At 46.0% G+C, this 23,435-nt stretch overlaps 1 protein-coding gene across 1 annotated transcript in view; it reads left to right on the top strand.

Moving 5' to 3' along the window:
* Positions 1 to 23,435, top strand: part of USP11 (ubiquitin specific peptidase 11) — a 452,733-nt gene that overhangs the window by 376,076 nt on the left and 53,222 nt on the right. The window contains exon 16 of the mRNA XM_078664784.1: positions 8,943 to 9,013. Within this exon, the coding sequence (XP_078520910.1) occupies positions 8,943 to 9,013 (71 nt within the window). The remainder of the gene's footprint in view (positions 1 to 8,942; positions 9,014 to 23,435) is intronic.

The following is a 23,435-nucleotide window of genomic DNA, read 5'->3' as shown; positions in this document are numbered from 1 at the left end:
ATTCTGAACTTTAACCGGAGGTTCTTTTAATGACTGAAGGGACAGAAGAGCCACTGTATACCTCTAGAGAATGTGCGCTTCTGCCTTATTTTACTTTCTGGTAGGGATTTTTGCCCCAGAGAGCATGGCAGCCATACAAGCTCACTGATAGCCTCCCTGGTATTATTATCTGAGAACCCCCCAATTACGTGCTCAGAGATCAACACTGCAGGCAAATTATAAACCCTTCTTAAGAGTGGCTTTCATGGGACTGTTAGTGGTGGCAGCAAGATTGCTAATGAAGGGCTATGCCTTTTTACTTGTCTCCATGAAGAGGATGATTTCTGCTTGTCTCGATCATGCAAACTAGTTCTTGCAATCTCATGCATGTAGGATGTGTGCCTAGTGTGTGTGTCCCATTATGTGTTATGAGTTGAGTGCAGTGATTGTGTGCGCACAGGTAAGAGTGCAGGGTGAATCAATTTTAGATACCTCCTAGGACAACCTGAAAGGGTTAAGTGCTTTGTGTGAGGCTGCCCAGGTCACTGCTGATCTGGGATCATGCTCTTCTTGTGTGTATTCTTAAACTTCACCACTAATGTGTTGTGTATCAGTCTTCCTTCAAGTTGTGTGGCAGGTCTTCTTCCCTTTAAAGCTTGCAGTTATGCCTCTGTCAGAACTTACTCTGCTGGCTGTACGAATCAATGTTTCAACCTGGGTCAGTGGTCACCCCCTTTTGCCCATAGCCCTGTCATGAGCTCATCATGAAGTGGCCATGCAGGATTTGATTGAAGAAGCCCACACGTTTTGAACCAAGCAAGAGTCCACTGCGAATCTATGCTAGACTAGTACATAGTTCTTGGAACCTTCATTACTAAAGGAGGAGCTGTGCACCAGCATAGCGTTCTAAGTTCCAGGGACAGAGTCTGCTTGAACGGTCATCCTTCTTCCAGACCAAGGACTAAGACTCTAGAAAAATCCAGCTGAAAGTGATGCTGGAGTGCTGTGCAAGGAGTAGTGTACTGCCTGCTGTGTGAGAAGTTGGCAGACACTCAAGAGTGCAGCTTGTTTGAAAGGAGTTAAACTGCACAACTACTGTGAACTTTCCAGAGTCCTGGTCACGTCTGCGTTGCCCCAGCACATAAGGTAACCCAAACTTCTGCCTGCATTACTGAAGGCCAAGAGGGGAAGTATCACCTGTATCACTGCAGTATAATTTTTGTACCCCCTTTGTCCCTGACCACATCAGCACTGCAGGGGAACCGTTTATGCCCCTAATTGCCAGAAGGCATCTGATGACTCCGTTTATTCCCATTCCAGACAGAAGAAGTCTGACTTCTTGCTAGGCAAGGCTACCCTGAGTAGGAACTTTGAACTAAGTATAAGTTGTCCAAGTGAATGCTTTTGAACACACGAGTTCTAAAAGGAAGCAGCTGAATATGGTGTATGGAGTGGAACCAGTCATAGCGTTATTCACTTTTGTCTGTCAAGATGGTAGACCAGATTTCAGTTAGAGCATTCACAAAACCGATCAGTTTTCACTGCACATGTGAGAAAGTGGCCCTGTATACACTGGACAATAAGGCAGTACAGTGTGTATAGAGTCCACAATCCCCAAAGGTATAACAGAGGTTAAAGTCAGAACTGACCTTACTTTCCAAAGTGGTATCTTGGTCGAGCAGTAAGGCAGTACCAGAGTGTGAGAAAGTGCCATCTTTCTTGCCTTGGTTTGCCCCCACTTTTTTTCTGAACTCCTGATGTACTTTGACTGAGTGTGCCCTGGGTCCCTGCCAACCAGGAACCCAGGGCCTGTGTTCCTTCCCTACAAAGAAAAGCTATGCTAAAACAAAACACCCAATTGGCATCTCTGGCCACCTGTCAGCCCCTAGTAAATGGTACCCTAGGTACCCAGGGCATGGTGACCAGAGAAGACCTCTGAGTCCTGCAGCACTTATTGTGCCACCCTCAGGGACCCTGTACCCTGGCACCCACACACTGCCTTTGCAGGCTGAGTGCCGAAGTACAGAACTAAAGCAAGAGTCGACATGGCACACATCCCTGTGTGCCATGCCCACAGAACCCACTGCCCTGGCATACTTCAGTCACCCCTCTAGCTGGGTGCCCTATGCCAGAGGTGAGGGCACCTGGGCATGAGTCCTGTGCCCCTACAGCACCCAGGGCCATTCCTGGGCACTGTAAGTGCAGTGATGCCATTTAAGAGTATATGGTGCTGGGAGGTCGTCATTACGAACTCCACAGCACCATAATGGCTACACTGAAGACTGACAAGTTTGGTACCAAACTTCTCAGCACATTAAACCTGCACTGATGCCAGTGTGGGATTTAATGTAAAATACACGAGAGGGCATCTTAGAGATGCCCTCCAAAACCCGAACCTACAATCCACCTCTGGGCTGAGTGGCTGCAGAGTCTGCCACATAGCTGACATGTTGCTGGACCCCTGGGTGGAGAGCCCCCCGCTCTCCTGGGCCTGCAACAATGCACATCCTGGGCGAGGTGATATGTCTTCTCCCCCAGGATGGACAGGGGGAAGCTTCAAAGGCATACCGCCTCTGAGAGCTTCTCCAGACCATTTGCTGTACCCAGCAACCAGCCCCCCACCAGGCCTACCCCCACCCTAGCGGGAAGACTGGCGGGAAAAACTATGTCAGGAAGGGGGGGGTGCCAACCTGTGCCAACTCCACCCCTCAGGTGGAGGAGGCGAGGTGACGCACGACCCCGGACCCCGGCCATCTTGTAGATGGGGAGTCCTGCCCAATCCCAGCTAGGCTCCTGCCCCCTCCCACAGAAGAGGAACAGGCTAGGGGGTGTACTCACCCCAGGACAGGGACCCATTGGTTCCTGCCCTTGCCCTACCTGTAACGCCCCTAAATTCAGTATTTAGGGGCTCCCTGAACCTTCCTTCCTTAGATCCCGATATGAAAAAGAAGAAAGAAGATCAGAAGAAGACCCGCCGTGCAGCTGCTAACAGGACAACAATAACTGACTTGGCCCCAGACCTACTGGCCTGTTGATCCTGGGACCTGCTCCTGCCTAAACCCGGCGACCTCCACTGACAGCTACCTTGGGACACCCAGAGGACCTGCCTGCCTTGACCCTCTCGACGATTGGGACTCCCATCAGCAGAGGCTCTGCTGCAACAACCCACCTGGTTCCAACCAGGAAGCTCCGGACCAGCCCACTCTGCACCAGCCGAGCCCGGGCTGGGCCAACCCGAATTAAGACCACGAGGACGTCCCCCCGGTGACTGGGACCCGAAGTCCAGTGCCCAAAGACCGACTCGACGAACCAGCCGACGCCTGCAGACTCAGAACCAGGGGCCACCCCAACCGCGAACAGCCGAGGGTAAGCTTTTCCGACACCCAAAGACACCCCGGCACCCTACAACCCCCTGTGCCTCCCTTTGGGGTACCTACCTGTGCTCCAACATCCCAACTTACCTCTCGAAGTGCTGGTCGCCCCTGGAGAGTCACGGTCCCTGAGCCTGCAGCCTTTGTTCCATTCTCAAGATCCTCATTGGATAACATTGAGCGCCCGACGGCTCAAAAGCACCCTGCACCCAGCCGCCCGAGTGCCGCTGCCTGTGACCTCTTTGCCCTATCCTACTTCCCCCCTTTGCCCAGAGCAAGTGACCAGGAGCCCCGCTCCCAGAGCCGCGTGGCCTGCTAGCCAGCAGCCACCAACCGAAGGCCCCCTTTCCCTCATTGGGCCTACCTACCTCTGCACCCGGCCGCCCCTGCGCCGCTGGGACTGAACTAACTGTACTCACCTGACCCTAGGGGACCCCTGAGTCTATGCCCAGAACCCTAACTTCACCAACCAAGTACTCACCTGGAAACCGGTAATTCACTTACCTGCCATTGGATAACATTGACCCATTTTTGACTCGAAAATTTTCTAAGTGTGAAGTTTTGAAAACTGGAAATATTCCTATAAAATCAGCGAAAGTCCGAATTCGAAAATACTCACCTGTGATCAGGAGAGAAGCCAGTACTGTACCTTTCTGCCCAGTACTGAACCGCAAAAGTAATCTCTAGCGGTGTTACTAGTAACCTGTATTTTCTCCATAGGAACCCATTGTCTGCTTTTCTATGAAATTTCTTCTAAGTGTCTACTTTTGAAAACTGCAAATATTCTTTAAAAATCGTACGACATACTGAAACGCAATTACCTACCTGTTTTGAGTTAAGCCCCCAGTGCTGGCCATAGGAGACTAGTGCTGGGTTACCAAAGTAACGCGATCGTACCTTACCTGTAACCTGAATTTCCTCCCATTGAATAACATTGTGAGAATCACCTCGAAAAGTTTCTAAGTGTGAACTTTTAAAACAGCTTTATATTCAGGAAAAATCATCACTGTAACTAAAACGTTTTTGCTAATCTGGTTTCAGCTTAGACCCCAGGACTGAATCCAAGATCTAGTCCTGGACCAAAGTAATCCATAAAGTAATCAACTGACTTTCCTATGAAAACCCATTGAGCTCAATGCTAGAGTGTGGTTCAGAACTGTATTGCTATTAGCTAACCTGTGTTTATTGTGTGTACAAACGTATTGCTCCTCTGCAAAGTATTTACCTGAGAGTACTCGTATCTCAAAGTATATGTTTATAACTGTTGGTTCTAAAAATAAAACAACTATATCTAAGGATATAATAACAATTGGCCTGGAGTTCAGTTCTTGAGTGTGTGGAAACTTTTGCTGACTGAGTGTGTACAACAAATGCTTTACACTGTCCTCTGGTACTGCCTTACTGCTCGACCAAGCTACCACTTTGGAGAGTAAGGTCAGTTCTGACTTTAACCTCTGTTAAACCTTTGGGGTTTGTGGACTCTATACACACTGTACTGCCTTATTGTCCAGTAAATATATAGCCACCTTCTCACATTGGTGGATCAGCGGTGGGATACAAACGTGCATTTGTTGGACTACTTTGCTACCATCTGATCACACGACAGAACTCATAAATTGCCTTTAGAATTCTGAAATTGGTCTTTTCCAAAAATACTAAAAATCTGATAGGGCCTTGCTTAAGTCCCATTAGAATATTGTGAAAATAAAAGTCACTATAAGCTAGGGTAGAGGGTTAGAACTATCAGGTTAGAATGTCTCAACAGAACCCAGCTGTTAGTGAAGATAATACAAACATGGTGGAGGAACTCGACCTCACACCCTACTTGCACCTGGATTTCAAGGAATTGAGGGCCCTATGCAGAGGAAAAGAAAATAACTGTAGGTCTGCATCCAACCAAACAAAATCTCCAAGAGCTCCTGGCTGAGTATGCAAAAGCCCACCCCTCTGAGCAGGGTGACACCTAGCTAGAGGAAGGAGTGGATGAGAAGGAGGACACTGATAACCCCCCCATCATTCCTAGGGAGAAGGGGGCCCCTGTACCCCTGACTCCAAGAATCAACCTCTGGGAGCCTAGGGACAACACTGGTGGACTAGTCACCAGGGAACACATTGGAGAAATCCCCAGTGAAGAGGACTGCTTCCTAGCAAAGCTGGCCAAGAGGTTAGACCTAGAGACCAGGCTCCTGGCTCTAGAAAAAGAAAGAAAAGAGATGGGCCTAGCCCCCATCTCTGGTGGCAGCAATACCCATGACAAGGGTGGAGAGCAAAAAAACATGTTTTTGTAGTTTCTTCGAGCTGCTTGGAGTTGTTAGAGTAGGCTAGTGGAGGGGTTGTTTCTCCACAATCTTTCTGTGGCTCTGAGTTGCCGCCTTTCGTTATTGATGTCTGTATTGAACCAGGATCTGGAAGGGCTTTTTTTTGTTTCAGAGGGGTTATCTGGTCAAGAATGGATGTCAGGGATGTGTTGTAATGGTTGGTGAGTTCTGTCGTGGATAGGTCCCCCGTGGAGGTGTTGAGGAGGGAATTGACTTTTTCTTCCAGGTCGGTCATGTTGATCTGGGTAAGGTTTCTGGTCCATTTGGATTCTTCTTGGATGGGGGGGGTTGTATAGTGGCTGGCTGAGTGAGATGGAAGAGGATTAAGTGGTGGTCAGACCAGTCTACGGGCAGGGTGTGGTTTATCTTCACTGTGTCACGTTTGGCGATAATGGCATCAAGGATTGCTCCTTTGTTGTGAGTTTCTTCTGTGCAGTGTTGCGAGAGATAGTTATGTAGCAACTCGCTCAGGTTTTGAATTTGCGGGTTGCTATCTTCATTCCAGTGTAGGTTGAGGTCTCCCAGAATTGGTTTATTCGCCTCTTGTAGTGAGCAGTGGGCGATCAGGTTAGACATGTGCTCAGCGAAAGTGGTGGGGTTGCCTGGGGGGTGGTAAATAAGGTGGCAGGTTAGTGTTTTGTTGTTGCTCATGTTGATGTTGACTGTTAGGCACTCAAATGTGTTGTAGTTGAGGGAGTCCGTTTCCGAAATGGAAATATAGTCTCTGTGGATGTTTGCTATGCCTCATCATCTTTGGTCTTTTCTGTCTTTATTGGTGATTGTGAAGCCTGGGGGAAACGAGAGTGTCTAAGAGAAGTGCGGAGGAGTCGTTGAGCCGGGTTTCAGTAATGAATGCTATGTCTATGTCGTGAGTGAGGGTGGATTCTACTAATTCCGTGGCGTGTTTGATGTCTGATATGCAGTTTATGAGCATGCAGGTAGTGGGGGTCGTCTCTGCTTTGGGTTTTTTCGTTAGTGGGGCTGTGGGGATGGTGGTGCGGGTGGACGGCAGTCTTGGTGAGTTAGGAGGAGCTTGGACTCTTCCCAGTCCGGTGATCACCTGGATTTTGGATTGGAGGGTGACAGCTAACGGATTGTCGTATGAGGAGGCGAGGTCCGCCGCATCACTCTCAGACATGGCATCTCTAGTTCTTTTGGGTCTCTGTGCCAGAGAGGGGATGTACTCACCTGTCATATTCCTGCCCTCTCTTATTCCTTCTCCACTCTCTCATCTGCTTCATCTCATATTCTGTCTTCTGGCTCTTCCCTTCCCTCTTACTTTGCCCCAGAATCCCCCCTTGCTTTGCCACGCCCGCTCTTCATTCCTCTCCCTGCTCTCTTTCTTTGCTGTCATTCCTTTCCTGCTGAAGCTCCGTTGTTTCATAACCCACCATCCGGTTCACAGCCAGTCTCTCCCTGACTGATAACCAGTGATTGCTTTCAGTGTAAAAATAGAACTGCAGGCACTCTGTACCAGAGTAGCTGCTCGTTTTTGAGAAGTGCCGGTACACTCTAATTAAAATCATTTCGTTTCTCTTGAGAAATGCAGGTTCTTTCCCTCTCAAAATAAAAAAGGGCCAGTACTCAGTACCGGCCCTTTTAAAGCACCGTATAGTACCAGCCCTTTTAAAGCACTGCGGATGAGACTCTTTCTCCCCTCTCCGCAGTTTGTTGCTCATAACTCTCTCTCTAAAGATGGGCCTCCTCGCCCATTCCCTCTCCTCCACCCTCTATTACTTCAACTCCCTCTTCTGCTCCAGTGCGGCCCGCCAAGCGCGTGGTTATTGCATGTCCCCGCCTCTCCCCCGCGCTCCCTGGCGCTATCTGCCCAGCCCCCACCCCGCCCCCCTATCCGATGGCAGCAGTTATTGCCTATAATGAAGGGATTAGCAATGTGTGCTTGCCACGATGAGCATCGGGCTGCAGTCTGCTGGCTTGGCCATCTGTGCCTGGACATGTATTGATTACCACCGGCTCCCCATCTGTCCTTGACACCACAGAGCATTACAAGGTGCAATCAGCTCGTTTCTGGGCTCCTTTCTCTCTCTCCGAAGATGGATTGCAAAGCAAAACCATGAAGAAAGAAGGCAAATCCACGAAGAAAGAAGGCAAATCCACAGAAAAAAAGGAAACCGTGTAACTCGCGCAAGAAATGCTTTGTATGATTGTAACCATAACTAATTCACCTGGCGAAGCCACCAATATGAAAAGAAAGGGAAATAAACACTGGCAAAGCTAGCCGATCGTTTAGATTTGCATCGCTCTTTCACTATACAATAGCTGCCACCCCACACAGCACTCGTGGGGTGGGAGCAATTGTTAAAGTGAAAGCACGATGCTAAAATAAACACGCCAAAATGGTGTTCATCGACTAATGACGTAGACCGTCTAAAGGCGCAAGTAAAAGATCCAGTCCTGATGGGCGGTTCCAAAACGAGACAGGGCGGTAACAAGGAGGGACTAAGAAGCCTCATTATCAATCGGAAGCCAGCATTTACCATGGACGATGATGCCAGCCAATGAAAATATATGGGCGGGGCTTCCACACCATTTCTAAAACATACCCTAATACAGCATGCCTCGCAAAGCGAACAACGCATGCGCTGCAACGCTAGGTTCGACTTTAAAAGGAGTGAAAAAGACTTTAAGGAGATTTTTCCAGATCCAACCACTAGATGCCAAAATAATCCACAGCATGTGATTTCAAAAAACTCTTAAAACTGCAATGCACTATGCATTGAGAATTGTACACTTTCAAAGGTGTCATTCTAATTTGTGGTCTGATAAGGTTGCTTACTGTGCCTGCGATTTTACTTAACTTGGACCAGACCTGAGCACATAGTATTGATAAACGATATAAAATGTATGAACCGTATGCAAAAGGTCTGGCTGATCAGAAGCTATTTTATTGAAATTGGGGACCTTTAATTTAAATTTAATTTGTTTTTGTAATGGTGCTCCTCATGATTTCCTCTTTGTTAGATCATTACCCTGCTTTAATTATGCTTCCATAGCAAACAATACGTATATTGTTATTCAGTTATATTGTTAGGCTATTTTCTTTTGTATTTTTTCTCATTTTATATGTTGTGGATTACTACTATATTAAATGTATGACTTGTGTATTTATATTCAATATTCTACATTCGCAGTAAAATGAAAGCAGTGTGCTGGTACAAAATGCTTGTGGTCAAATAGATCGGAGGTGTGTGCAATGGCATCTCCGACATCCCAAAGCCAGTAGTGTGACACACACTTGTTTTTTCCCCTACAGCTCAGCCCTATATCGCCCTGGATTGGAATCCTGAGATGAAGAAAAGGTATTATGATGAGGTGGAGGCTGAGGTGAGTTTATTTTCAAGTAACTACATGGGTGAGTGATATGAAGTGTAAAGGAAGCAGTGCAAGGCGCCATTCTAGTACACAACCTAAAGAAGCAGAAAGCAATGTATGTCACCCATATTAAAGTCAACAAAAGCTCACTATGTATCCCGCATTCGTCTCTGGCTCAGGTCATAAGGTGTTCTGTTCTTTCCACATAGCTTTGAAATTTGAATTTGCTGCTGTGCATCAAGGGGTTATCTTTCCCATATACATCCAATATATTTTCTTATACACATTTTTAAAATATTTTCATTTTCATGTTTGAGTGCCTTTGGCGAACAGGTAAACAATGTGCCCTTGAGCCAAGGTGCAAGAGCTTAGCTGATGTCAGGAAAAATATACCTTTACGATCATCTTCAGTAGAAAGGGCAAGGAGGCATGATTCATCCCTCCATTTTCATTCAGTGGGGGCGACTGGGGCCCAGGACTGGATTACTGCCAAGATAGATCGATCATATCAACGTCTGTACTATAGTTACTGTGATTTTACATCAAGGCACTTTTTCTCTCACCATTTGACATCAGTGGCATCAGAGATTTGGTTCACCATCCCAGTACATGTTGACATAAAGAGTTCAATGTTGACATTGTTGCATTTGATCAGGGATTGGATGTCAGTTGCTGTCCCCTCGCATTTAGAGATCCCACAACTCATTTTGCTGCAGTGTGTTCATTCTGGCATTGGAGACTGACCCTTTACTCCCAGTTACTGGCGACAACAACTATGTATTCCTCGAAAAGCACGACCAGCATTGGCATGCCCGAGGCCCTCCATCTTGTGCCTCCTCAAGCAATTCCACGCCTTACAACGCCAACAAATATTGTGCATGAATCACAGAGGCAAAAGCACAATGTGGCGAGTAATGTGGCTCATTCAGACGACCAGGCAGTGGAGAAGTGCTTCAGAGACAAGCGTCCAAGCAGGAAAAAAAATACCCCAGAGAGGAATGTACTGTGGATATCCACACTATTGATGGTCATCCAAGATAAACTAACTTAAGGAAGAACACCTATGGAACGTCTTAGAAATGTGGTTGCACCTCCCCTCAGCAACATAAACCATAAAGACTGGATGTTTTTTTCCTCAGACTTTAGACTCCAGCCCATCCTATAGTTTGAGCGAATAACTAAGCCTGATTCCATAGGTTACAGATAGACCATCAAGGAAAATGAATGTGGAATCCAGAATTTGGTCATTTTTAGGTCTCGCCTGTCGATGCGCATGCGCATCGAGCTTGCGAGCCTATTGCGGCTTAAACAACCTTTAACTAGCAAGCAAGGAATCGTGGCGATTCCTTGCAGTGCCCGTGACTTTTAAGCTCAATGCGCATGTGCATTGAGCTTAAAAGCGCGTGCACAGCCGCCCGCATTCCTCCGACACCTTTGAAGTGAAGCTTAGCTTCACTTCAAAGGCCCGGCTTCTTCACACCCACATGCCGCTCTCCCCGCTCCGCCCCCTCCCCTGCCCGCCGTGTGACCTCGGCCACAATAGCCGTCTTAGCTTGAGATTGCTCTTCCACAGAATTCACTCGCACTTTCACCTGTGCAGATTTCTAAAAAGTCGGCGTAGATTGCAATGAGTGTGCCTGCCATGGTGTTCTTCCTATTACAGAACTAGCGTTGACTGCCTAGGTACACGGAGGCTGCATTCTCAAAAAAAGCCAAGGAAATATCACTGCGACTCTTTGGTACAGCGGGAGAGAAGCTACAATAAAATTCACTGCTTGCTGCAAACTCTCCCCATAATGCTTTGCAGGGCCTCGCCTTTAAAATATATTTTCAACCATATCTCTGCCGAGGCTGTTCTTACAGCGTACCTGTTCTTCTCAGTTAAACATTGCCACAATAGCCGTCTTAGCTTGAGATTGCTCTTCCACAGAATTCACTCGCACTTTCACCTGTGCAGAGAATTCCTGTGCTTGTGAAGGGTGGCATGATGGGACAGAACCTGCCTCCTCCTTCAAAGACAGTTTGAAAGGATGCAGTAGTCTGCCAAGTCTTTTCACTCTGTAACTTAGTAGTGCAAATGGTGCTGTGTTTCGGCCCTTCCGTTAGTTTTTCCCCTGCCCCCGCCTCAACCCCCCCCCCCCCCACTGGGAGCCCATCACTTCATCTGCATCAGGGTGCGCTTCCTGATGTAAGTACTGTTTACCGAGCATGGAGCTTGTAAACCTTTAATTCACGTGCTTTTCCTGGATTGCTCTTTAAGCCTGAAAACAATATGTTTCCCGTGAAGGGCGGAACTAGCTGTCTTTCTGAGCGGAGCTGCATTCAGAAAAGGGAGTGTTATTTTATTTTATTTCATTTTTTTTACGGAGTGCGTAATTGGGCTTATTCCACGCATTTGTGTGATTTACCGCTTTAAAGACTGAAAGACTCTTTTCCTTTGATAATTGATTTTTGCCAACTTCATTCTTGTGTGCTGGAATCTTCTGGCTCTTGCAGCTTGATGCGTCATCAGCCGGCGTTAGTTTTTGCCCTGCCCCTGCCCCTGCCTCAACCCCCCCCTCCCCCCCCCCACTGGGAGCCCCTCACTTCATCTGCATCAGGGTGCGCTTCCTGATGTAAGTACTGTTTACCGAGCATGGAGCTTGTAAACCTTTAATTCACGTGCTTTTCCTGGATTGATCTTTAAGCCTGAAAACAATATGTTTCCCGTGAAGGGCGGAACTAGCTGTCTTTATGAGCGGAGCTGCATTCAGAAAAGGGAGTGTTATTTTATTTTATTTCATTTTTTTTACGGAGTGCGTAATTGGGCTTATTCCACGCATTTGTGTGATTTACCGCTTTAAAGACTGAAAGACTCTTTTCCTTTGATAATTGATTTTTGCCAACTTCATTCTTGTGTGCTGGAATCTTCTGGCTCTTGCAGCTTGATGTGTCATCAGCCGGGTTGGGTCCTTCCCCACCCAAAACAGAGCCAGCAAATCTGTGCCTCGCCAAGTATGCAACGTCAGTACGAGTGCTGGGATATGGCCCTTTGCTGCCAAACAGCTCTCCGATGAGGCCTGGCCGCAACTTATCCTGCTCTGAAGGCATGGATCTTTTCAGAGCCCAGCACATCAAAGGGCTTCTCCTCCCCTAATTATTCATGGCCGGCCACAGGCCGGCCGTACTTTCAGTTTCCCGAAACGGCTTCTCCTCACCTAATTAGGGGAGGAGAAGCCCTTTGATGTGCTTCACACCAATGCGCCTCACAGTCATTCCTAAGTCAGTACTCTGCCTCTGCCCAAGACCTGCCTTCTAACACTTTGAGCCTCGCAGGCAGGCCTGGCCAATTGCTGCTTGTTTGTATTTGCTTCGGCTGCCATTCTCAGACTCCACGATCTGCTCATGTGACATGGTTGCTCCACAAGACGCTTTACACATTACACTCATCTGCCTGAAGTGGGAGAGCATATGTCATAAGTACATATGTCCTCTTCTTTTGCCTCTGAGTTTTAAACAAGCAAAGCTGGTCCTTCTGTACTTGCAGTTTCACTTCTAATGTGTGTTGTTATTTATCATGATGTTTAGCTGAGGTGTATCACGCTCGTTCATGAGTTTGATCTTTTCATACTGTGAAATGTTTTCTAAGTTGTTTTTGATTGTCTTACCGCTGGTGGTCTCCCTGTGCTACATTTAGCCACTCACACATGCAACGCCACTCACACATGCAACGCCACTCACACATGCAACGCCACTCACACATGCAACGCCACTCACACATGCAACGCCACTCACACATGCAACGCCACTCACACATGCAACGCCACTCACACATGCAACGCCACTCACACATGCAACGCCACTCACACATGCAACGCCACTCACACATGCAACGCCACTCACACATGCAACGCCACTCACCCATGCAACGCCACTCACCCATGCAACGCCACTCAACCATGCAACGCCACTCAACCATGCAACGCCACTCAACCATGCAACGCCACTCAACCATGCAACGCCATGCAACGCCACTCAACCATGCAACGCCACTCAACCATGCAACGCCACTCAACCATGCAACGCCACTCAACCATGCAACGCCACTCACGCATGCAACGCCACTCACGCATGCAACGCCACTCACGCATGCAACGCCACTCACGCATGCAACGCCACTCACGCATGCAACGCCACTCACGCATGCAACGCCACTCACGCATGCAACGCCACTCACGCATGCAACGCCACTCACGCATGCAACGCCACTCACGCATGCAACGCCACTCACGCATGCAACGCCACTCACGCATGCAACGCCACTCACGCATGCAACGCCACTCACGCATGCAACGCCACTCACGCATGCAACGCCACTCACGCATGCAACGCCACTCACGCATGCAACGCCACTCACGCATGCAACGCCACTCACGCATGCAACGCCACTCACACACGCTACGCCACTCACACACGCCACTCATCCATGCAACGCCACTCATCCACGCAACGCCACTCACACACGCCACTCATCCACGCAACGCCACTCATCCACGCAACGCCACTCATCCACGCAACGCCACTCATCCACGCAACGCCACTCATCCACGCAACGCCATTCATCCACGCAACGCCACTCATCCACGCAACGCCACTCTTCCATTTGCAAAAAGAAAAAAGTCTAACTATTCTATTGCGAGACCTATTGCATTTCCAATGCTTGTTTAAACATTTCAGCTGTAGGAAGCTGGCTCTCTATATTGTGAACCAAAACGAGGTACACTGTACAGAGTCCAGGCAACCCTTATTGGTTTACAGAGGCACAAGTAATTCTCCCAAATGCTCTCTTTTGTGATAGTGTGGGCGAGCAATTTAGGCTTCGAGGGTAGTGCTAAGCATTTGCTGTGCTCACAGAGGCAATAAAGGAGAGACACATTCAAGAATAAATCTGAGACCAATTTAGACAAATAGCACACATTTTTATATACATTTCAACACCAAGAACTCCATGATCAAGTAAGTACTTTTCAAGTTGTTGATTTTTACAGGTAAGTAAAAAGTTCACTTAAATGGGTCTTTACGCAGCAATTCTTTCCTGTAGGGGGGAAAAAGGCATATACAGAATACAGTTTCTTTCAGTAGGTTTCCAGGGGGGTGGGGGTGGGGAGGGGGGTCATCTTCAGGAATTAAGTTGGTAAGAGGCCATGGTCCAAAGAACCACCAGCAGTTAGTCTTTACCTGCCCTGGGCATCCAGGTGCAGAGCTGCTGGTTGGGTTAGTTGCTTTGCGCGCTACACCAAAAAGAGGGGGTCATCTAGAAACAAGATGCAGCGAGGGACTTTGGGACAAGTCAGGGCGATCCCAACGGCGCAAGGGGGGTGGGGGGCTGCTTGGTTCATGAGGGCCCTGGGAGCACAGTCGGTTCACAGAAACCCGACCTGAGGTGCTCAGGTGCAGATTGGTTAGTTCAGCTGGGATTGTGCGTCACAGGCACTTACGGTTGTCAGTCTCGCCGGTTGAGAGGATGAAAACAGGAAAGCTGGTGTTGTAGTGGGTCTCTGCGTGCTGACGTCCCTAAGCATCTGCTCGGCCTTGGAGATATTGCAAATCAGCTTGGACTTAAACTGGCTTTGGTTGCTGCGAGGTGTTCGATACCACGGGTATTGGTGCTGTGCTGCTCCGGTTTGTCCTGGCGTCTTCTCACTTAGTGCGGAGATGGAGCTGGCCTTCTGGAGCACAGAGACCTCGTCATGGGCAGGGGCTGCTGCGTCGGTGGGACCAGGGGGGGTGGCAGAACAGAGGACCGGACTTTTCAGATTGGTGCCTGGAAGCTTGAGGGGAGTATCTCCTCTACTCCATGGGAGATTGCTGGCAGTTTGCTAAGTGCTGGCAGCCCACCGGGGCTCTTGGCAGATGCACAGCGGCAGGAGAAATCAGTTTTTCGCGATTGTATGGACATGTGCAGGTAGGCAGGATTTGGTGCCAAAAAGTCCGTAGGTGGTCATCAATTCTCACAAGTTCGCTCTTCTTTGTAGTCTTTTTTTTGTGCTCCCAAACCAGGGAGAGGGGCTCTATATGAACCAAAAGGGAATGGAGCGCCCAGTTACTATGAAGTAAAAAAAGGATTTTCCCTTTTGGTAATTTTTATAGCGTGATAATCACACATTCCATCGATTCACTCGTTTCAAATCATCACATACCACCTATTGCTCATTTGTGAAACACTTACAAGGAAGAACACCACATTAGTTATATCAAAAACAGACTGTTTATCGCAAAATTAAAAAACATTCCTACGAATGTACAGAATATATGGAAAACATTATTTTTGTTAAAAAAGTTAAAAACATAAAATACAATCATTCAAGTTCATAAAATTTCACAGGAGAAAGAATGAGACAGTAAACTTTGTCTTATCAATGTTAATTTAGAATCACTTGGCACAACACGGGGTTGAGTTTCCTTTCCCAATCGCCCCTCTACTGTTAACCACTCCAAATTTAACATAAAAAAGAGTCGACGTGTTTCGGTGGTCTTAAATTGTTCAAACCACCTTCTTCAGGACAGTTAATATATGCTTCTCCTTTTAATAGGTGTCACCTAATACATAAATAAGACAAAAGTTATTTATCTGTCAAGTATATAAGACCTATTCGAGTGTCAATCCTATCATATCGAAATCAAGATTTCTATCCTCATCCAAGTTGAGATCAAAACAGTATATAAACAGTATATATAATATTAGACAATATATCATTATTTCATGCAACTTAACACATTGCAACCCCTCTTGAAAGATGGAAATTTAAAACAGGTTTGCCAATGTGCGCTGTCTCACTGTATATTGATCCCTTACATAACAAAACATGCTTATAAATAGTCTTATTGCCCCATTGGTTGACCACTTTGCCAGGTCTAATCACAAACACACTGAATTCACATGGTTTGTGATTGAAAAGATTTTATGTTCAAGGAGGGGAGGCAATATAGAAATTAAAAGAAAAACAGAGAACAGTGGTACATCTCTACCCTGGATACAGTGAACAAAGGGTTAAATACGAAAGAAGATTGGATGAGAATTGTACCATAATACACTGTAAGACAAATTGAGTATGGCAATTCATATACTGATAAGACTATTTATAAGCATATATCAGAGTAGTAGGATAAACATCCAAGCTAACAATCTTTGATTGAAGTGCATTTTAACTTCCACTGTATGCACTGTGGGCACTTTCAGCATCATGTCAGTATATGACAGGACATCATGATATAAGGGATGTGTTAAGTGTGAGGTTAACCAAAAAGTAAATAGATATAAATTATTTCTGTATAAATTAGACAGATTGAGAGATTTAGATTCATCCTGACGCTTACCTGAGGCTTCATTAGCGTAATTAGGTTCTCACTTATTATCAACTGAGATGCTGACTAAATTTAGCCCATACGCACATAAAAAAACTCCTGAAGCTCCGTGATATTAAGTTTTACAATACAGGTACTTGGGTTAGTTAATACACGGGAATCATAAGAATGGTGTTTGTTGACAAGAATGGTGTTTGTCCACGCTTAGGAAACAAAATTTTGCTGAAAGCACCACGGAACTTTAGTGGGCGGGTCCAGGCTGATCGCATCTGAGCATGACGCATTTAAAAAGCGCCATGCTTACGGGGCTTTCTCTTTACCATTTTTGAAGCCGCGATCTATGAGACGCGATACGGAAGAGACCTACTACAGCGGGGAAGCAGGCCGTCGGATTAAAAAGGTAATTGTGTGAGTTAAGGTCAGGGCGTCTCACTTTATATTTTCTTATCTGTCAAAATGTAATGCAATGTCTCTAGGTTTGGACAATACCCAAGAGAGTAAAGCCTTAAACAGATAGGCACTGTTTAAAATGTGTAGAGGGAATTAACGTAGGTTAGGTATGACACGGGCAAGTAAACATAGGGGGAGATATGAGAGATAAATAATCTATTCCTTATATTGCTCTCTCTCCTTTTTATTATGAATATAGCCATGACCATCAAATACCCCGGGTCCAAGATTCACCACTAAAACACCATTACCGGTGAGAACAGGTGAGATCATAGGGGCTGTACCGTTGTTATGAGCGCCAGCCGTTGTAGTTATAGGAATTATCATTAATATTAAGTGCCTTGTATCTGTATTTTTTCTTATTCCTCAACAAAAGGTCACTGCCTAGAGAACATTGATAAAACACTGTCCATTCGGTGATTCATAAAGTTGTTTCTACCTACCGACGAATGAGGTAACAAAATCTGCCACATCAGTGATATTCATAAGAAAGTGGTTTTATTTATATACATATGTGGTTAACGGAGCCTAATTTAAACTGATAGGTAACGGCCCAATTTTAACCAAAATAATTGACTGAGTGAACTCGCATAAGGAATTGAGACAAGCTTTCTTTAAGACAAAGGTAATTTAATAGGTACTAAACGGACAGGGTTGTGAGTTTACATATGTGACAATGGTCCAATGTAAAAAGTCAAATTATCATTATTATCGGTATTACATTTTACAGACTAGTTTCATTGTCCTGAAATACTTGACGATTGAAAACTGGAAAGGATGCTCACACATGTGCGATTGCACGGGTGAGTTGTTAAGATCTAAACCGCACGGAATGAATGTGGTTGTTTGAAAGAGTGAGTGTGTCCTTTAAGAGGGTGGTTCTTAAGAATGTGATAAGGGTGAAACACTTATAAAAAAAGATTAATGGAAAATATTAATGGTTAATACTGAGATTTTATGTATAATGACATATTCGAACGTAATGGTGATGTTTTGTTATGTAAGGGATCAATATACAGTGAGACCGCGCACATTGGCGAACCTGTTTTAAATTTCCATCTTTCAAGAGGGGTTGCAATGTGTTAAGTTGCATGAAATAATGATCTATTGTCTCATGTTATATATACTGTTTTGATCTCAACTTGGATGAGGATAGAAATCTTGATTTCGATATGATAGGATTGACACTCAAATAGGTCTTATATACTTGAAAGATAAATAAATGTTTTGTCTTATTTATGTATTAGGTGACACCTATTAAAAGGAGAAGCATATATTAACTGTCCTGAAGAAGGTAGTTAGAACAATTTAAGACCACCAAAACGCGTTGATGCTTTTTTATGTTAAATTTGGAGGGGTTAACAGTAGAGGGGCGATTGGGAAAGGAAACTCAACCCCGTGTTGTGCCAAGTGATTCTAAATTAACATTGATAAGACAAAGTTTACTGTCTCATTCTTTCTCCTGTGAAATTATATGAACTTGTATGATTGTATTTTATGTTTTTAACTTTTTTAACAAAAATGTTTTCCATATATTCTGTACATTCATATGAATGTTTTTTAATTTTGCAATAAACAGTCTGTTTTTGATATAACTAATGTGTTCTTCTTCCTTGTAAGAGTTTCACAAATGAGCAATAGGTGGTATGTGATGATTTGAAACGAGTGAATAGATGGAATGTGTCTGATTATCACGCTATAAAAATTACCAAAAGGGAAAATCCTTTTTTTACTTCATAGTCTTCTTTTTGTGTTCATCGAATCTGATTTCCTATTTTCGCGCCATATAAATACTCAATTTAGGGGTGCCAAGGGGAGTGTTGGGTAGTAGACAAAGGACTACTTAGCTTTGGGGTGCCTTCACTCCCTATAATACTTCTTCCAGTGGGGAGTGGGCATAAACCTGACCCAGTGTACCTTATTTCACCAAAAACCAAGATGGTGGAATTCTACATTTCGTGTTCGCATCAGGTAGCACACCTTAGGGGTGTAACTACCCAGATAGTGATCACGCTTCCTGACTAGTTAATTTTTTGCCTGTCGGTTGCCAAATGGGCCCTGGGCAGGGGGTGGCATTTTCCATGACTGTGGGGAAGCTGGAGTTGCATATCAAAGTCGGCCGAGGGCTATGAAGCCCTGTGCCTTGATATGCTTATTACTAGCCATCTTGCTTGGAGGAGGTGACACCACCTCTGGCCAGAGAAGGCATTGTTTCCGATCTCAGAGTGCAGGCTGTCACCTCCACCACATGTCTGTGGTGGCGGGCTGGTCAATACCAGTCAGCCAACACAGCAGAGGTTGATTGGTTTTCAGGGGCACCTCTAAGGTGCCCTTTGAGTGCATATCATAATACATTTATTACTGGCATCAGTACAGATTTATAAAGACGAGGTGTTTGGTAACAAACACCATAGTTTTCAGTAAAGCCATCATGTAGCTGGGTAACTCGTAATGACCAGTGCCCAGTACATGTACTCAAGTTGGTTTTCCTGTGCGCTTGTATTATCTAGCAATTGGACTGGCACAAGGCTATATCTGCTAATGCATGTATTATAATGCACCCTTCCTTAGGGCTGTAAGGCCTGCTGTAGGGGTGACTTACAGAAGTTACATGTAGTGTCAGTGAGTATGGCACACAGGGTGTGTGCCATGTTGTTTTCACTTTTGTCTGCACCATTTCATGTAGCCTGCAAAGACAGTCTGCATGACTTCGGTGGTGGGTCTCTTAGGGTGGCACAATACATGTACATGTATTTATATAGCGCAAATCACCGACACGGTATCTAAGCGCTTGCTTAGGGAACCCGTCCTGGTATTCCCCTGTGAGATACCCCGGCAGGGTATCCACAAGGTGAAAGCCAGGCATCCCGCCGCGAGGGGCCGTAGTGGAGATTAAGCAAGCTATTGCCCAGAGTCACAGAGTGTGACCCCGTGAGTTGAGTAGGCACCGGAGCGAGAATTCTCGAGTCCGTGGAATTTTTGAGCCCGAGACCCGCCGAGGCGGGGAATCGAACCCTGGTCCACGGCCGATCTCAGCTTCCGGGTCTGCCGCCTCTAACCACTGAGCCACGCTTCTCCACATGCTGCAGCCCATAGGGATCCTCTTTAGTACCCATGCCCTAGGTACCAGAAGTACCATTTACTATGGTCTTACATGGTTGTTAAAGGGTTTGTCAATTGTGGGACAGTTACACAATGACCTTGTTTTTGGGAACAAGCACTTGCACTGGGGACATGGTTAGCAGGAACCCAGTGGACTTCAGTCAACCTTGCATCAAATAACAGGCAAAATATGGGGGTGACCATGTAAAAAAGGTGCACTTCCCTACAGCAGTTAAAACCAAATACAAATCCAGTAGTTCTGAGGGCTTTAAAATACTCCACTTTTCATGGTTTCCATTCATTTTCTGTTTGATGGACAAAGAAAATACAAGAGAGTAGTATGAAGCACCTGAGCCTGATCATTTATTGTTAAAGAATCCTCTAGTGTTCTCGGCTTCCAGAACTAGCTTTGTGTCCACATCCATTCAGATTTAATTAGGAAAAAGTAGATGACTGGAACAGCAAAAAGATGACAAAACATGTTCCTGTCACATGAGTACCTAGCTTTGTTGGGTTGTGGGGAACATCTTCATAAAATAGTAGATTTCATATAAATTAAGAATAGAAATTTGCAGTAAGGGACAGCCACTACACGTCAATGGACCCATGACTTCTTCCTGTTTGTTAGACAAACACCAAAGCCTCACAGTTCTAAAATATTTTGCACAACAAAATATTCTTGACTCAGTTTTGTGGCTCTAAGATCTTTGTTAGGTTTATGATGGGATAAACTGATGCTGGAGACCCTGTGATCTGTAGGTTTGGTGAAAGGGAGAGACTTACCAAATTATTTATTGGTCTACTGCAGGTTCCAACAACAGCGAATGTTCCACCATTTAATCTTTTGTACATTCACATGCTTGAATCATTCCGTCATCAGGATGAAAATCCCTGCAAATATTAAATAGGAGTAAACAGTGTTAAAATGCCTTAAGGCCTCAACACCAGTGTTTGTTCAGTAGCACTTCGCCTCATGTAAAGCAACCCAAACTTCAGTGAGTGAGGTGAAAGTGCTCTCTCTCCTACTTATCCAGTATGGGGGTATCTTTCATAGATTCACATGCCTGAATCATTCCCCGTCGCCGAGGCGGGAGTCCCACGTTAAATAAAAATAGCAGTGCCAAAGGTAAGTAACAGTAGTAGGCCCTAAAGAAAAAAGGCCTGACGCCCAAATCTTAGTAGCCTATCTACATCATTATGCTAAAAGAACCAAACTTTTGGTACAACCAATCAGCTATCGGCACCCTTTAGAACTCTCTTTGCAGAGCCAGTTCTCCTCAGATTTTCACCGCACGTCGTGTGGAAGGGAGTCTCCCTGAGTGCCAGCTCAGTTTTTTCTTCAAGATGTCTGATAAGAAGGCCTTGTTCAAGCCCTGCAGAACCTGCTACAAGAAGAGTCCATGTTGATGATCAACATAAGGACTGTATCTACTGCCTCTACCCCAAGCATGAGGCAAAAGATTGTAAAAGCTGCTGCACCTTCCCTTCGAAGACTCTTAGGGATAGGGAGGCAAGAGTCCTGTTGTGGCTTAAATCCTCCTCAGCTGAAGAAGATGACAGAGCCTCAACGTCCAGCAAGAGAGCCAGATCTCAGGACAGTTCTTCTAGTGAGGGGAGAAAACATCTAAAATCCTCCCACTCTACTTCTGGCCCTTCACAGAGGTCTCCTCCTATGTCTTCTGGGCCTTCAAAGTCTCCACAGACTTCTGCTCTCAAGGACTCTCACAAGCAATCTTCAAAAACAGTGAGTAAAAGCCTTTCAAAATCTCTGGCTTACACTCCATGGTCGACAGTTTCTGTTACCTCTTCTGCTCCTTCGTCGACAGAGACTATCTATACTTCGTCAATCACATCTATTCTGTCAACGAGGATTGCTGTGACTTCTAAGAAGACTGTCGACTGCGACTCGTCGACGAAAACCCCATCGACGAAGTCTTCATCAAAGCATACGTCGACGAAAGTTCCGTCGACGAAGCCTGCATCGTCGACTAGGGACGTACCGTCGACGAAGAAACAGGTACCTTCTACGCCGTCGACGACTGCCTCATCGACGACGGTCCCGTCGACTAGCATACCATTGACGTCGAGCCCGTCGACGATGACCCCGTCGACGACGCTTCCGTCGACGATGATTCCGTTGACGGCGAGCCAGTCAACGACGATTCCATCGACGACGATAACAAAGAGCCCGTTGACCATAACAAAGAGCCCGTCGACAAGTCCATCGATGGAGATACCGTCGACGACCATACCATCTACAAAGCTATTACCGGCTACAGCTAAGGCTTTAGTTGCAGCTCCAACTTATTCAACTCCTGTTCCATCTAGGAGTTTTCAACTGAAGACATATCAAAGACATGAGTATTGTACTATTTCGCCTCTTACTCGTTTGCATCTTTTAGAGACATTTGCGCAAGAAGAGGATGACTATTCCGAAGATGAGGATGAAGGGCCATTTGGAATAGCTCATCATCCTTCCGAACTCCATATAAAGTGTCGGGAGGAAGAGGAGGAGAAAGAGGATTACAGTGAGCATTATTACCAGGAGGACATTGTGGTTCCACACCATAAGGTGTACCATAGACAGTCTGACACCAGCCATCTGCCTCCTAATCTGATTCAGGATTTACAAGCCATGCTCGCAGATTATAGACCACGCTTTCCACCACAGCAGGTCATCCCACCACCTCCTCCTGTGGCAGTTCCAGATCCTCTACCTATACCTGAGGCTCCAATACCGATGCCTCCGACTACAGAAACTTTAGAGGAACGTCAACATTCACAACCTCCTCAGGGTCCAGACACATCCTCTGAAGAGGATATATTATTCCTATGCCTTCGCCACCGGTCCCCCAGCCTTCAGATTCGCCACCAGAAGATATAGGGGGTTTTCACAATCTCATGCAGACGGCTTCTGCCAGATTTCAACTTCTTGTTACCGTGGAAACCACCAAATGTTTCCTTCATGACTTTAAAGAAGAATCTAGAAAAGTCACCAGAGCCATACCCATAATTGATTACATATGGAATGAAGGCGTCAAGATCATGAAGAATCCTGCATCCGTACCTTCAGTGCTTCCACGGATAGATGAGAAATATCGGGCTCCAGCGAATAGCCCATCTTGTCTCATTGATCATCCTAGACCCAATTCGCTCATCTCCCAGGCTGCCCAACAAAGGTCTAAGAATCCGGCAACACCTATCACTGCACCACCGGATAAGGAGGGGCATCGATTAGACCTCATTGGGAAGACGATTTAAACTATGGCAGCTGCTTCCATCAGGGCTGCTAACTCCCTAGCTATCTTAGGGCGTTATGACCGCCAAATGTGGTCCGATATGGCTGGATTGATTGACCTCATTCCTGAGGACAGAAGGCAGGAAGCACGGAAGATCTTGTTAGAGGGTAAGCGTGCTGCCTCAGAAATAATAGACTGCGCACTGGACATTGTAAATACGAACTTTAGACAGCTATCTGGAGCTGCAGTTCTCAGGCGCTAAGGTTGGCTTAAAACCACCACATTCAGACCAGAAGTCC

This window comes from Lissotriton helveticus, chromosome 10 (assembly GCF_964261635.1).
Source record: "Lissotriton helveticus chromosome 10, aLisHel1.1, whole genome shotgun sequence".
Lineage (NCBI taxonomy): Eukaryota > Metazoa > Chordata > Amphibia > Caudata > Salamandridae > Lissotriton > Lissotriton helveticus.
This window is presented reverse-complemented; position numbering and strand designations above follow the sequence as displayed.